This window comes from Xenopus laevis, chromosome 1S (genome assembly GCF_017654675.1).
Source record: "Xenopus laevis strain J_2021 chromosome 1S, Xenopus_laevis_v10.1, whole genome shotgun sequence".
In the NCBI taxonomy this organism is placed as follows: Eukaryota; Metazoa; Chordata; class Amphibia; order Anura; family Pipidae; genus Xenopus; species Xenopus laevis.
Genome location: NC_054372.1, coordinates 93550183 through 93566664, shown reverse-complemented (window position 1 = coordinate 93566664; position 16482 = coordinate 93550183). Strand labels below are relative to the sequence as shown.

At 39.4% G+C, this 16482-nt stretch overlaps 1 protein-coding gene across 2 annotated transcripts in view; it reads left to right on the top strand.

Annotated features, from left to right (window-relative positions):
- Positions 1-709: 709 nt before the first annotated feature.
- The window catches only part of dot1l.S (DOT1-like histone H3K79 methyltransferase S homeolog), an 83779-nt gene continuing 68006 nt past the window's right edge, over positions 710-16482 (top strand). For both annotated transcript variants that reach the window (XM_018243641.2, XM_018243640.2), the window contains exon 1: positions 710-1524. In XM_018243641.2, coding sequence (XP_018099130.1) covers positions 1444-1524 — 81 coding nt within the window. In that variant the 5' untranslated portion in view covers positions 710-1443. The remainder of the gene's footprint in view (positions 1525-16482) is intronic.

Sequence of the window (16482 nt, the reverse complement as noted above, 5' to 3'; positions counted from 1 at the left end):
GAAAACGAAGCATTCCATGTGCCTGCCTCCAGGAGATTTACATTTTAGCAGGTGGAAGGCAGATCAGGGAGATTAGTCGCCAGGAAGAAGGGATTTGTCGCATAGGGACTAATCTCCCTGAATCTGCCCGTGTGGCCAGACCCTTAGGAGCGTTTGCCCAGGGGCAGCTAGGCTGGGGGGAAGGGTTGCCTCCTGGCTGGTATTTTATGGACTTGGCTGGTAAAAATGATGGTGGATTAATAGGGGAAAAAGATAAATATATAGGAAGGCCGGTATTTTTTTCCAGAAAAGTTGGCAACCCTACTGGGGGGGGCAATGTAGGGTAGGGGGTAGGGTTTTTTTTATTAAGGGTTTATTTCTCCTTTAATGATTTTACCTATAGCATAATAAGTTTCACTTTTAATCTATGCAATAAAAATTATGTTTTCTGTAGAACAACCATGTTATCTGGCATATGAATTAAGTATCTACACTACATCTATCCAGTACAGAAACATCATGTAATTATGATCCGATCTACATCACAGTGCTGTTTTAGATACAACCGCGTGTCAGGAACAAGAGACACTGATTTCGACAAGCCTACGTGCATTGCATTGTTGGTAGTCGGCTCTCCTTTCTTTACCTCACTGGCACCATTCCCTTACGTGAGTCTGATACGCGTAATAGCGTATTTCTGGATTCTCTGACGCACGGATCTGTAATACTTCCGTCTCCATTCGGCACCCGGGGTTCCCTATCAACAGCACGCTCTGCACGTATTCTGTTTCACTTGCCATACCACTCCCTGACTTTGTCTTTTCTCATACGTTTCCTTGAACCTTTATGAAACCTGTTTTCAAACTCTCAACTTATTACTGGACCACTCGACATAGACTAACATACCCGTGTGTCAGATATCCCCAAATCATACATTTTAATGCTAGTGGAAAGGCGTTTTTGCCCCCTGTCATACTGTCTTGGTAAAGTCCACTGTCTGCTATGAAGTGTTCTCCGTAGGATTGTTTCCACATTGTCGGGCTTAGCGGCGTCCGCTTGGGTAGCAACCATATAAATCAACCAAGTAGGGGTGTTTTATTTGAGCGGCGAACTTGTTTTTACTCCTTCGCTATTTATGGACTTGTAACCCTCAGACTTCAGGCTAAGGGGCCATATGAGGACACCCGCGGGATTATTTATTTTATTCCATTTGAAGGCGGTCACTTTGCAGGCCACACCCTCAGAATCTCCCCTCCCTTGCCGGATTGGTTTGCGCCGTGCCTGGACTCATTGTTGCTTGGCGCCGGGTCTAAGATGGCGCTGCGGAGCCGCCGAGTGTGAGTGAAGGGGACACCGGGGGACCGGCAGGGCGGAGTAAAGGGCGATAGATTCCAAGAATTAGAGAGACCATCTTCTTTATTTACCAGCACCGCCGGCGGAGTTGGATTAGTATGCCCTCTGGACATGGGCGAGAAGCGGGAACTAAGACTGAAGTCCCCAGTGGGAGCCGAGCCTGCTGTCTACCCTTGGCCGCTGCCTGTTTACGTGAGTCCGGGGTCTGGGAAAAAGAAGGCCGCACAGTTCTAAGAAGTTGTGTTTGTATAGGTTTAGCTTTAAACCGCTTACACTTGTGCAATGATAGAGGCATTATGTTCATTTACATATATTGTTTGTGTATTAGTATATATATATATATATATATATCATACCTTGCTCGTTCTATTAGCTGCCTAAACCCGCAATTGTGCGGCGGTTCATGTTCTATGTGGGGCTATTTCGTCTCCAGACAGTTTAGGATATATATATATATATATATATATATATATATATATATATATACACTTTGATAAACCAGGATCTTATTAATGTCTGTGTCCATTATATAGATGCCTCTTTACATAGGGTTGTACGTGTGTGTTGTTTATATGTAGATTCCATGATGACCATTCAGAGATCTCTGATGTCAGATAATGCTGGTATTATGCTTCAAACAGCTGCATGGCTATTTTTTACAGTAACACAAATCTGCAACACTTTACAATGGTTTTGGTTATTTAAAATGGAGTATCACTACCATAATGTGTGTGTGTGTGTGTGTGTGATTGTTGACATTTGTAAGTATGTATACACACGTGCCAAACTTTCCTTCCTGTTGGGCTATGGCCCTGTTTTGATCTTTGCCCTATATACTTCCAACTGACACTTGGACAATTATTAAAGAGAGAGTTGTTTAGAATATATTGGCAGGTTTACAGCAAGATTTACTTTTTAACCATTCTTTATTGAGTTTGGTTTAGTTAAAATACTACCTCTTTTCAACAATGTGCATATTTATTTTCCAGTGTTTCACACTAAATCTGAATAAAAAATCAAATTCCAAGATTTCTTTAAAACCTTTGGCCTGGCAGGCCAAATTTAATTGTTTTTATATCCATGCTGGTATGATGCCAATATGTGACAGCACACGCCCAACCTTGAATGAGTTGGCATGCTATGGGTGTGTATGTATTTGCAGTGTGATGATCATGCTGTTGGTTCACTGTAAATGTTGAGTTTAACACACACTCTATCTGCTTTAAAAATAAATGACTTTGGAAGTTATCCTGGTAAATGCTGTCCTAGGATTCTGGGATTTGTAGTTCATTAACATTATATTTGTGGATTTTGGACCTACTTCCCCATCCCAGTTTAGCAAGGTCAAACCTAGACTTATTAAAGTGATTTATGACTACCATAGAGAAGCTGGTGTTGTTTAACCTTTATATTGGCAATTGCCCAAGTTCCTGTGTTTATTTTATATTAAGTGTTGTTTCTCTCAGTGGTAAAGTTATAGACGTAGTTTTGACTGTATGGACAGCTACTTCACGATCAGATTATGTTACAAGCGTGTAGAATATGGATTGCCTTAAAACGGTCACTTAGTTGGCTGTGTTTTGCTCACAGGCACATGCATATATATTATACATTTCTTTCTTGGCAGCTGTGACTGGTGTGGTTTACCTGTAATAAAGAGCCGCTCTATTTTAATCTGCTCCCGCCTCCAGGCATCAATGGGTTAACAAAATAAAGACGCGTGATTGGTTAAGGAAGTCGCATAGCGTTTACCAGCTCGATAGCAACCGTTGCTCCCCCTCCCTCCAGAGTCTGCAAGTGGTTATGTTGTTAAAGAGCCAGAGTCATTTCTTGTAAGTGGAACGGTTACATAATGACTGTTATTCAGTATTAATAATTTCATCTCCTGTGCTAACTATGACATATTAGCTGTGGAGTAATATTGGTTTAAGAATCGAAAGAAAATGTGACAGCATGTTTTCGTTCTTATATACCGTATGCACATAATGGTTTTCATTTACTGTTGGTTGCATTATGTTCTGTATCTTGGTAATGATTACTCACTACTAAGACATTCACTTGCAGACTAGTTGGTAATATCTAGGATGTTAAGGACACATTTTTGGGGGGCTTAGGTGAAGACATTAGCTTGCCTTGTTCATAACAAGACCCTAGCTAAGGTTTTGGGTTTGCAACCAGAGTGTATATGAAAGTGCAGAGACATCCTGACCTACAGATGACACCGTGTACAAAGAGAGTTGGGTACCCAGATGTTGCTTTACTAAAGGTAAAGAGGGGCATTTTTTTGTATGTCTTTAGCCTTAAAGGGGTGGTTCACCTTTAAGATAATTTTTAGTATGTTATAGAATAGCCAGTTCTAAGCAACTTTTCAATTGGTCTTCATTATTTTTTAATTATTTCCATTTTTCTTCTGACTTTTCCCAGCTTTCAAATGGGGGTCACTGACCCCATCTAAAAACAAATGCTCTGTAAGGCTACAAATGTATTGTTATTGCTAATTTTGATACTCCTCTTTCTATTCAGGCCCTCTCCTATTTATATTCCAGTCTCTCATTTAAATCAATGTATGGTTGCTAGGGCAAGTTGAACCCTAGCAACCAGATTGCTGCAACTGCAAACTGAAGATGTGCTAAATAACTCAAAAACACAAATAATACAAAATGAAAACCAATTGCAAATTGTCTCAGAATATCCCTCTCTACATTATACTAAAAGTTAATTTAAAGGTGAACAACCCCTTTAAAGGGATAGTTCCCCCTTAACGCAGTATGTGTTAGCTTATTCTTAGGAAACTTTCATATCACAGGTATGGGACCTATTATCCAGAATGCACGGGACCTAGGGGTTTCAGGATAACGGCTCTTTCTGTAATTTGGATCTCCATATCTTAAGTCTACTAGAAAATCATGTAAAAGTTCGGATCAAGTACAAGGTACTATTTTATTATTATAGAGAAAAAGGAAATAATTTTAAAAAAATTTGGATTATTTGACAGTGCAGTCTATGGGAGACAGCCTTTCCATAATTCTGAGCTTTCTGGATAACGGGTTTCCGGATAATGGATCCCATATCTGTATTTCTCTTTTTATTTTTTATTAGTTTTTGAGTTATTTGCCTTTTTCTTCATCTTTTTATCTTGCAATGTAAATTTCTAAATGATTAAATTAATTAAATGTTCTAAATGATTAAATTGCACAGTTTTTGAGCTAAAGTTTTGGGTAAAAATGTTAGAACTACAAAAAGTTACAAATGAACAAAAATTCTTATATTACTCTATACATCATACTTAATTTTAGTATGTGTACTAAGTAGGGATGTGCCGCATCCAGGATTCGGGCAGGATTCGGCCTTTTTCAGCAGGATTTGGCTGAATCCTTCTGTCTGGCCGAACCGCTGTCTGGAGCGGGAAATCGCGTGACTTTTTGTTACAAAACAAGGAAATAAAAAATGTTTTCTCTTTCCCACCCCTAATTTGCATATACAAATTAGGATTTGGATTTGGTTCAGTATTCGACCGAATTCAAAATAGTGGATTCGGTGCATCCCTAATACTAAGCAAGGTTAAAAGTACTTTTCACCAAGTGACATAGTCACTAACCTTAGACCATAGGCCTGTAGGTTTTTCAGCCAAGAGGAGCACCAGTCTGGACTTCAAGTTTAGCAATTTTATTTACTGGTGATGCCTAACAAATTTACATCTTTTAGTGAATAGCACTTTTCTAATCCAATAATTTAGGCTCAGTCCTGAAGAGTTAAAGGAACAGTAACACCAAAAAAATTAAAGCATTTTAAGGTAATTAACATACTGTTAGCATGCACTGGGAATAGCTGTGTGTTTGCTTCAGAGAGCATACTATAATTTATATAAACAAGCTGCTGTGTAGCCATGAGGGCAGCCACTCAAGCTTGAGAAAAGGCACAGGTTACCTAGTACATAACAGACAAGCAATGTCAAATACAATGGTGTTTTATCTGTTATGTGCTATGTAATCTGTGGCTTTTTTTTTGGCCCCATGGTTATACAGCAGCTTGTTTATATACACTATAGTTGTCTTTCTAAAGCAAATATGCTAGTTTTACCAGTGCATAGCAACAGTACATATATTTTAAATACTTGGATACACTTTAACTTTTTGGTGTTACATTTTTGTCTTATTATTGCGGGTCCTATTGCTGTTCGCCTACACAAAATTGTTTTTCATTTATTTCCTGCCCCTCCTAAATGTTTAGGTTTATAAAAAGTGTCCTGCAACTGTCACAATGTTTGTTTTTCTTACCACTTGCTTCCCAGAATTGTACTGTGTTTTAAATAGCAGCAATTTAAAACTATAAAAAGTTAAAAGTTTTGAAAGTATTAAAAATGTGATTTGATTGTTTTCAGTATCTTGTGATATAAATGTATGTTTGCTTGCTAGCTCTTCATTTGTGCCAGTGTTCTGTAATTTACTCTCTAGAATGCAACTATTTAATTTGTCATTGGCAGTACAATAGAAAGCATTAACATTTCACACTGGCATAAAACGCATTATTGATGAAAATCACTTGCTTTGATATGGTAGCTGGTCACTACTCAGAATTACAAGTTAAGAGTGCAAGGGGTTCTGGGAATTGAAGTTAGCTGGCTATTAAGACTGACACTTAATATAATGTTACAGTTGTAGAACCAGCAAAAAATGTAAACAGACATTTATTAAAATAGAACCTTTATTGCTCATTTTCTGTTAAGAGATAAAACAAAATAAGGATTAAAAATGTACTTAGGAAATATTTATTTTTATGCAAATTTTAGGTTTTGGATGAAAGCAGAGCATAGTATTAAGGCATACAATAAGGAAAATATGACAAGGTATGACATAACTATACACGATAGTTACATATAAGACTCGGTTTCTGAGTATTTGTCTCTGTAGTGGCAGGGTGTGGTGTAATCCTGTCTAGGTGGGCGTGCTAGTAGATGGCATTTTGCATTTCATACACAGGGATTCTATAAAGCACATAGTTTATACAAGCCTTTGCAGTTTTTTATATTTTGGATTGTTTCATCTTGTCATTAATGCCTAATCTTTACCCTGTCTTGGTAAAAAGACATTTTAAACTATCTCTATTTGTTTTTCAAGTTTATACACTACATATATTTACATATTTTTTTTGCATTTTATGTATAGTACACATTGCTTACTTGGGTCAGAAAAACCAACCCTCCTCGCGGGTGGTGGACTGAGCTCTTTTCCTGCTCTCCCCATCTGCCACCTGCAACTGCCGACTTCTGGCTTTATAGCTCCGCGCCTGCTCACACTCTCACCTTTTTGTGACATCATCGGCGGGGCTGGTCTATAAAAGGAAGCCGGTAGGTGGGTGTGGGCGGGCACACGTGGAGGGAGGTCAGGCTTCGGTAGGGTTAGAGTCGGAAAAAACACGACCCGCACATCACTACCTGCATTGTTTACATCTCAGATTCAGACCGTAAGCTCCTGCATTGTTCACACCTGTTATCTCCCCTGTATTGTTCATACCTGTATCACCTTTTTTATACACCCCCCCTAAATCCCTGTACTGTTCACATCTCAGACCTAGACTGAAAGTGCCCACTTTGTTCACCTAGTCACTGTATTTAGCACAGTATAAACTGTCCATCTTAGAGCCCTGATAGGTTTCCCTGTCTCCTGGTGTATTCGGCATTCCCTATACTCCCTGTGTATGCCATACTTTGGCTTCTCTATGCTCCGTGTGTGTCCCATATTCTCCCTGCCCTATGCTACCTTTGTGCCATACTCTGCTTGCGATATGTTCCCTGGGTGTGCCACACTCTGCATGCACTATGCTCACTGTGTGTGCCATACTCTCCCTGCCCTATGCTCCCTGTGTGTAATATTCTCCCTGCCATATGCTCCCTGTTTCTCATACTCTGCGTGCCCTATGCTCCCTGTGTGTGCGCCATACTCTGCCTGCCCTATGCGCCATACTCTGCCTGCCCTATGCTCCATGTGTGTGTCATACTCTGCCTGCCCTTGATACATTTCTTATCTTTGGCCCTGCAGAGCAGAATCCCTGAGTTTCATTAAAGGCAGCTGTATACAAAGAATTGATAAAGTAGTTTCTAGTATTCCACAGATGGTGCTGAGAAATGTAGCAAATTGTAACAGGTCAGAGTTTGCACCTGGATCACTGAACTGCCAGACTGAAACACCTGAGACAGAACCAGTAAAGGAGAAAAAATCCATCCTTATAATGTAGGTAGGCAATATTGAATAATTGGAAGGGTTTTTGCAGAAAATTTCATCAGCCAAAACACTTTCTTCTATATTTAAAAGAGCATAGTGCTCTTTTACATATATGCTATCTTTTTTTGACTTTGCAACCCTATTACTCCAGTCATTATATGGATAATTAAATTTTTAACTACCACACTGCAAAATTACCTAAATTTACCTGTTTTTATTACATATTTCCTAAAAATATTGCAACTTGCACCATTTGTAACGGGTAAATCTCCCAATATATGAACTTCAGGAGTATACTGAACAGTTTGATGCCCAATATGCATAATTTACCAAAGTATGTGGCATGTAGAGGCCCAAAAATATGAATCTGGCAATCCATATCTGTACATACTGCACAATTTGTGTCAGATATGTATGAGTGGAACTCTCTTATTTATACACACACACACTCTCACACACACACACTCTCACACACACACTCTCACACACACACACACTCTCTCTCACACTCTCTCTCACTCACACTCACACTCACACTCACTCACACTCACTCACACTCACTCACACTCACTCACACTCACACTCACTCACACTCACACACACTCACACACACTCACACACACTCACACTCACACTCACTCACACTCACTCACACTCACTCACACTCACTCTCACTCACTCTCACTCACTCACACTCACACTCACTCACTCTCACTCACTCTCACTCTCACTCTCACTCACTCTCACTCACTCACTCACTCACTCTCACACTCACTCTCACACTCACTCTCACACTCACTCACTCTCACACTCTCACACTTCTCCAGTATGCCACTTAATGTGATGTAAACTGTTTGTTGCTTAAGTACTCATTTTGGTGATCTAGTTTTCCTTTAAAGGAGAAGGAAAGGTTAAAACTAAGTAAGCCTTAACAGAAAGGTCCATCTAAATATACCAGTAAACCCCCAAAGTAATGTTGCTCTGAGTCCCCTTTCAAAAGAAACACTGCATTTCTTACCTTCTATTGTGTACACATGGGCTTCTGTATCAGACTTCCTGCCTTCAGCTTAACCTCATTGCCCTGGGCAAGAGCATGCTCAGTTTGCTCCTCTTCCACCACCCCTCCCTTCTCTACTGTAATCTGAGCCCAGAGCAGGGAGAGACTCAGGCAGGAAGTGATGTCACACCATGTTAATACTGCAGCTGTTATCCTAAACAAACAGAGATTTTCTAGAGCTTTTTACTCAGGTATGGTAAAACATTCTACAGAATAAATATAGCATTCTAGCTTGCACTATTGCAGCTAATCTATTGGCAATAAAATGCCTCCGTAGCTTTCCTTCTCCTTTAAGCAAGAACACCACAAGCAGACAAAAAAAAAATCATTACTTTTTATGGGGTTTTGAGGCTGTTAATATACTTAGCTGATGCCTCATAGCCAAGTTGCTTGGTCCTGAACAGCCACAATGGGCTGCTGGATAGTCACAGAAGATGGTAACCTGCATTTTTCAGCAAAGAGTAGCTCCAGCCTGGGATCCAACGTTTGCAATTGTATTCACCAGGTGCCTAACCAACTGGCAACATCCTTGTCCTTTTAAGATAGTGGCACACGGGCCGTTTTGTTACTTCAAAATCACTTTAAAGGATAATGGTGCCCATTAAATAAACTTGTAATCTCCTGTTGCACGTGATATTGCTAAAAAAAATACTTTTTAATGAAAAGGTTTTGATGTGCTTTTTGTTGCCCACTCTTGATCATGTTTTCACTTTTGTTTTGTAAAAATTCCAGTAGAGGCAGCTATTTAGGAGCAGAATTATTAAATGTTAGATTGGAACTCACCACAGAAAAACTCACCTACTTTCTATTCCTATGGGATTTTTAGAATCATATTTATCAATGGCGTTCACCATTTGATAAATATGCTTTTAAAAATCCCATAGGAATGAATTTTTCTGTGGTGAGTTTGTCTCACATTTAAATGCCAAGGAAAGTAGGCTACCTAGATTAGTGGACTTTTAAAGAACACGCCTATCAGTGGGCAGAGAGACCGGTTAGGTGATGGGGGGGGGGCTATTGCCATAAAACGATATGACAACCTACATTTTTGGCTTTTATTGTCTTTTAAAATTTAAATCTAATTTTTATCTTGTTATTGGAGGCACCAAATTGTCTTTTCAAGGGGGTTGTAGAACCTCTTCTCAGTAGTTTGTTTTCACTAACTTCTTGCCCTGGTGTGAACTTCCCTTTCTAGCCAGATTTGAGCATCAGCTCTCTGACATTCCAGCTATGTGTAAAATGCACAGGCTGTTTATATGTCTTGTTAGGAACATTGATGCATTCATTTTAGAGCCAGGGGTTCCAATTGGCTGGCAGTGGTTCCCACTTTCCTCTTTGAGAATACAGTTGACTTAAAATAGAACTTCCTTTTATGGAATCAAATGACAATGATCTTATGATGAAGGGATGTAGTTTCCTTCCTTTTTGCTCTTTTATTATAAGAGCAGGCATCCCATGTGGGGCATTGGAGACTACATTCCTGAGCATTAGCTATCCAGGTGTGTGTGTTTGTTGGCAGTAGCTGTGGGAATATAAATCTGATATTGTCTACTTGAGTGCAGGAAAACATAGAAGACCAGAAAGAATCCTTATAAGTAGTGATGAGCAAATTTTTTCATGTCAGGTTTCGCTGCAAAAAGATGCCCATAGACAAAAAAAAAAATTGTTGCCCATAGACCTTAATGCATGTGGCGAATTATTTTAATTCAATCTGGCCCTCTAATATGTTAAATAACAAATAAATATCCATCTGGGCAGTTTAATTTCACTTGTATAAATAACCTCATCTCATACTAAGAAATAAGTGAAGCTCTTTGACAGGCTAAAATCCACACGACCAATGTTTGACTTGATGAACTAATAGCCACCCAAGGGAACAGTAATGTTAAAAAATAAGTGTTTTAAAGTAATGAAAATATAATGTAGTGTTGCCCTGCACTGGTAAAACTGCTGTTTACTTCTGAAACACTACTATTGTTTATATAAATAAGCTGCTGTGTAGCAATGGGGGTAGCCATTCAAAGGATCTGTTATCCATTAGGTAACCTGTGCCATATAGCCGTTTTTCAATTTCCGCCATTGCTCCACAGCAGCTTGTTTATATGAACTATAGTAGTGTTTCTGAAGCAAACAGATCAGTTTTACCAGTGCAGGGCAACAATACATGATATTTTCATTACTTTAAAACACTTTCATTTGTTGGTGTTACTGTTCCTTTAAAGCATAGATTAAACATTGAAAACCATATAGCCATAGGTGCTCCCTAAACCCTTTAAAGAGAAATGGCACTTCATGTAAAAATCGGGTAGAACTACTGTACATCGTTTTGTAGTACTGTATCAGTCCACCACAGCCATTGAAAATCTCTGCCTCAGCCGTTGCCCAGATGACACTCAACGTGTGCGTATCATGGACTTTCCGAACAAAATCCAAAATGGTAAATTCAAGTATACAACTTTGAAGGCCTGGATAATTACTGTTAGAGCTGCTACACGTTTAGGTCAGTTCAGTACATAAAATATGGCATTTATGGTCATATTTGTTTTAAGGGTTTATTTTCTTTTACAGCATATAAATCTACAAAGTGCAGTTATATTCAGCAACATTGTACAATAAAATAGTGCACACAAGCTACAAGACTAATGTTGGTTAACCAACTACACTACAGCATAGCTAATTATATGCGATAGACCTAATGTTAGATCCAAGGTTAGATCTAACCGTGAACCCATATTCGTGTCCTGAATAATTTGATTTAATTTTTTTTAAAAGTTTCAGCACTGCATACACAGTGAAATGACTTCTTCGTCTGCAAAAAATGTAGATCCTCTGTTCCTTGCTTCTTGTTCCATTCACAGTAGCGATGCACCGAATTCAGGGTTCGGTTCAGGATTCAGCCTTTTTCAGCAGGATTCAGCCGAATCCTTCTGCGCGGCCGAACCGAATCCTAATTTGCATATATAAATTAGGGGCGGGGAGGGAAATCACGTGACTTTTTGTCACAAAACAAGGAAGTAAAAAATGTTTTCCCCTTCCCACCCCTAATTTGCATATGCAAATTAGGCTTCGGATTCGGTTCAGTATTCGGCCGAATCTTTCGCAAAGGATTCGGGGGTTCAGCCGAATCCAAAATAGTGGATTCGGTGCATCCCTACTTCACAGTGACAGACATGGCATCGGCCAGTCAGTGCAACCATTGGTCAGATTTTAGCGTTGAAATGTGTTTTCACATTAATCCCATGTATGTGCTGGCAGACTGATGATATGCCTGTCATTGCACAGTCAATGTAGAAGATGGCAGATCAGCCTTGTTTGACAAAACTGGGCATGTGAATGGGTAATGCAGGATTACAGCATGGGGAAACTAGATGTGATGGCTGCACATACCTGCATGATATATTGTTAGTCTTCAACGTCTTGTGGATGTTGTAATGATAGCAAAATGTCAGGACAATGCACTCACCCTCTAGACTAGAGATTATAAAAATTCAATGTTAAATGTCATTTTATACATTTGTACTAAATGTTATGTAGTACACACAAATACAAAATCTTTGTTTTGACTATTGTAGGGATGCACCGAATCCAGGATTCAGTTCGGGATTCGGCCGAATCCTTCTGCCCAGCCAAACCGAATCCTAATTTACATATGCAAATTAGGGGCGGGGAAGAAAATAACGTGAAATGAAGTTTGCGCATACAACTTGTCCCAGAAGTCACTTTAGCTACTGAATAATCATTGCATTTACTGCATTTTTTTGTTAGGTAAAAACACAAAAAGATATGTTGACCCCCCAAAAACCTTCTATTTTTGGAAAGTACACATTCAGACGAATCCAAAATCGGTAACCGTGTCTTTCTACAAAATTACTTTTGTCACAATACTTTGACAAAAATGTCAGTTTTGATTAAAATAGCTGAAAATCGCCTCAAAGCTTCCACTTTTCGCCTCAAAGCTTCCACTTTTTATCATCTTATCTCCCACATAGCATTGGTTACCAAGAGAAAACATCCTAAATATGAATGTCGGAGGTCTACCGAACAGCTTAATGACCATCAAACAGTACATATACATTTTCACGGATGACACACTGGCTGCTGCAATATAAGCACCCGGTGTGTGTATTATGTACCATAAGATCCCCTAAAAGTACAGAAAACTTAGAAAAAAGTAGAAAACCATATATTTTTGGAAAGCGCACATTCTTATCTAAAATGGGTAAATGCACCTTTCCACTGCAAACTACCAAACAGTAAAGCTATGCTGAACGTAGTGGTTTTTATGAAATTTCTGAAAATCATCACAAAGCTTGCATTTTACCCCATTATATGCCCCACATTTCATAATTTATCCCCATAAAACACCCTAAATATGAACATCGGTCTACTCAACACTGATGGCCAATATGCATAGATTTACCAAATTAGGTGACGTTCAGAAATCTCCAAATGAAAATAGCTCATAAGAATTTTCATGGCTGACACTCTGGCTGCTGCAATATGAGCAACTGGCATGTGTATTATCTGCCGAGTTGTAGGTCCAGGAAGTGTGGCAGAAGCATGAAACGTATATTCCATGTGCCTGCTGCTGCTGCCTTGCAGTCCCTTGGCAATCGCACCCCAGGGGCCACTCATTCCCAGCTTATGCTTGTTGGCTGAGCATTGCGCAGTAACAGACCAAGTGGCTTGAAAAGCAGCTCCTCTGCTCCCCAACCCATTAGTGCAGCAGATCTTATGATCGGTGGCACTTGAGTCCTTTTATCCACAGAACAATATAGATTCTACGATCTGTGGCACTTAAGGGTTGACCCTAGTTGAAAAAGTCAAATGCATATTGATATTTAACATGGCACTAAAAATAGCCCAGGGACAGGTGTGGTCAAAATGGACCCCCTTGTGGGGCAACAAATACTTACCACATCTTCAGGAGGTGTCTGATATAGCCTCATGGGCAACCGCGGGGGTTAAAACGCTAGCAGACATTACTGCCAAAGACGCAATTCCAGGTTATTAGGCAAGATTTTCCCATCTTCCCTACAATGTATTATGTCTACATACAAGTTTTGGAAACTGGGCTAGAGAAGTATCTAAGGCTAGAGAAGTATCTAAGGAGACAGGACCTACAAAAGGTGTTAACATATATGTATATTATAGTAATGGTGGCCAAATAAGCTGAGTACGGTCAAACGAAAGTGGACCTAGAACATCCAAGAGCTGAATGAGGAGATGTGGGAAGAGGCACTGGACTTAATACCCATCTTACAATCTCAGCCAGACACCAGTACATACAAGTTAAATTCCTCCATAGAGTGTATCTTACTCCTCATATATCAAGGTGTGTCAGATTTATGTAACCAAAGTGGGAACATATTTTCATGTATTTTGGCAGTGCCCTGTGATACAAGGTTTTTGGAGTGAATTGTTGTCATATATAGAACAGACACTTGACCTTCTTAATATCCTTTCCCCCAGCCTGTGTTTCCTGGAAATTGTGGGAGATCTGCCTATGAGCAACTATACTAAGCTCTGCTATTTACAATTGTTCTACTTTGCAAAAAAGTCGATACTACTACAGTGGAAGTCGGTCTCTCCAATCACATTGGGTTTTTGGAAAAATTGATTTAACAATTCTCTGTCCAAAAATTGGTATATAGTTACATAGGTAATTACATAGTTAAATTGGGTTGAAAAAAGACAAAGTGCATCAAGTTCAACCCCTCCAAATGAAAACCCAGCATCCATACACACGGGGGCTATATATAGCACAGGGGTGCCCTGGAAAATTTGAAGGGATCTGGGGCCTTTGGATAGAACATAATACTCCAGGACCTGATAGACAACCCCCACCCAGTTAGTTTCCAAATGACTGGGCTTAATGCAAACAATTGGGCTCACTACCTCTTCTTCTGTTTCTAACTCTTACCTTACTATGTAATGTTTATTAGAAATGTTACTATGTAATGTTTATTAGAAATGTTACTATGTAATGTTTATTAAAAATGTTAAAAAAATACAGATAACAGGACAAAAATATCCCACCAACATTAAAAAAAAGGGTGCATAAACACTACTTGAACTCCTGAAAAAAATTTTTTTTTTGTTTTGTTTTTTTCACATACCGGTACATGCCTGATTCCACATATTGAAAGGAAAACATTAGTGTTCCCCTCCATCACTTTGTTGCATTGAAATTATAGATTCTGTGATTTGAAGTATGTACCTCTGCATTCCACAGAATCTGTGCACTGCTCACAATGAAAAGCAGGGAATTTAAGCCTAAAATCCCATCACTTCACAACGGAATAAGGCGAAGGACGGCCTGAATGACCAAAAGGGGTTGGAAAGTGTTCATTAAGTCAGAAATACATTTTGTTTATTTTTGGAAGTTTGGATAGTGTTTATGCACTTTTTTTGTTTTACATTAGACAAACTGAATGAGCTATTGTTTGTTTTGCCTTCAGTTCCAAGTAGGGTTGCCACCTTTTCTGGAAAAAAAATACCGGCCTTCCTATATATTTATCTTTTTTCCCTATTAATAACATTGGGATCAACCGTCATTTTTACTGGCCTGGGCGATAAAATACTCGCCAGGTGGCAACCCTAGTTCCAAGGTATCATGTTATGTTATGCTACCAGTAAGCACTTTTCCATTATACCATCACGTATGTAATGTTTGCATGCACAGTGCTCCCTAATGTAGTTACGGTACTTCCTCTAACCCTCCTGTTGGCTGTCACTATTCTGTTCACATAGTCATATGAAAAAGTTTGGGAACCCCTCTTAATTCTATGGAGTTTTGTTCATTATTGGCTGAGCTTTCAAAGTAGCAACTTTCTTTTAATAAATAACATGCCTTATGGAAACCGTAGTATTTCAGCAGTGACATAAAGTTTATTGGGTAGACCGGAAATATGCAAATGCATCATAAAAAAAAAAAAATTTAGACCAGTGCATAAATTAAGCACCCCAACAGAGCTATTACATCAATACTTAGTTGAGCCTCCTTTTGCAAATGTAACAGCCTCTAGACTCCTTCTATAGCCTTTGATGAGTTTCTGGATGGCGGAATTTTGGACCATTTGTCCATACGAAATCTTTCCAGTTCAGTTAAATTTGATGACTGCTGACCATGGACAGCCTGCTTCAAATCATCCCATAGATTTTCGAAACATTCCATTCCGGGAATATTGTACTTCTCCATCTGCATAAATGTCTTTGTAGATTTAGAAGTGTTTTTAGGGTCTTGTTGGAATATCCAACCCCTGCGTAACTTCATCTTTGTGACTGATGCTTGAACATTATCCTGAAGATTTTGTTGATATTTGGTTGAATTCGACCCTCGACTTTAACAAGGGCCCCAGTGCCTGAACCAGCCCCACAGCCCCACAGCCCCACAGCCCCACAGCATGATGGAACCTCCACCAATTTTGACAGTAGGTAGCAGGTGCTTTTCTTGCAATGCAGTTGTCTTCTTCCGCCATGTAAAGAGCTTTTTGTTAAGACCAAATAACTGAATTTTTGTCTAATCAGTCCAAAGCACTTTGTTCCAAAATGACTGTGGCTTGTCTAAATGAGCTTTTGCATACAGCAAGCGACTCTGTTTGTGTTAGCGTGAGTGCAGAAAGGGCTTCTTTCTCCTCACCCTGCCATACAAATGCTCTTTGTGCAAATTGCTCTGAATTGTAGAATGATGTACAGATACACCATCTGCAGCAAGATGTTGTTGCAGGTCTTTGGGGGTGATCTTTGGGTTGTCCATTCTTACAATCCTCCGCATATGCCGCTCCTGTATTTTTCTTGGCCCGCCAGACCTGAGTTTTACAGCAACTGTGCCTGTGGCCTTTCATTTCCTGATTACATTCCTTACAGTTG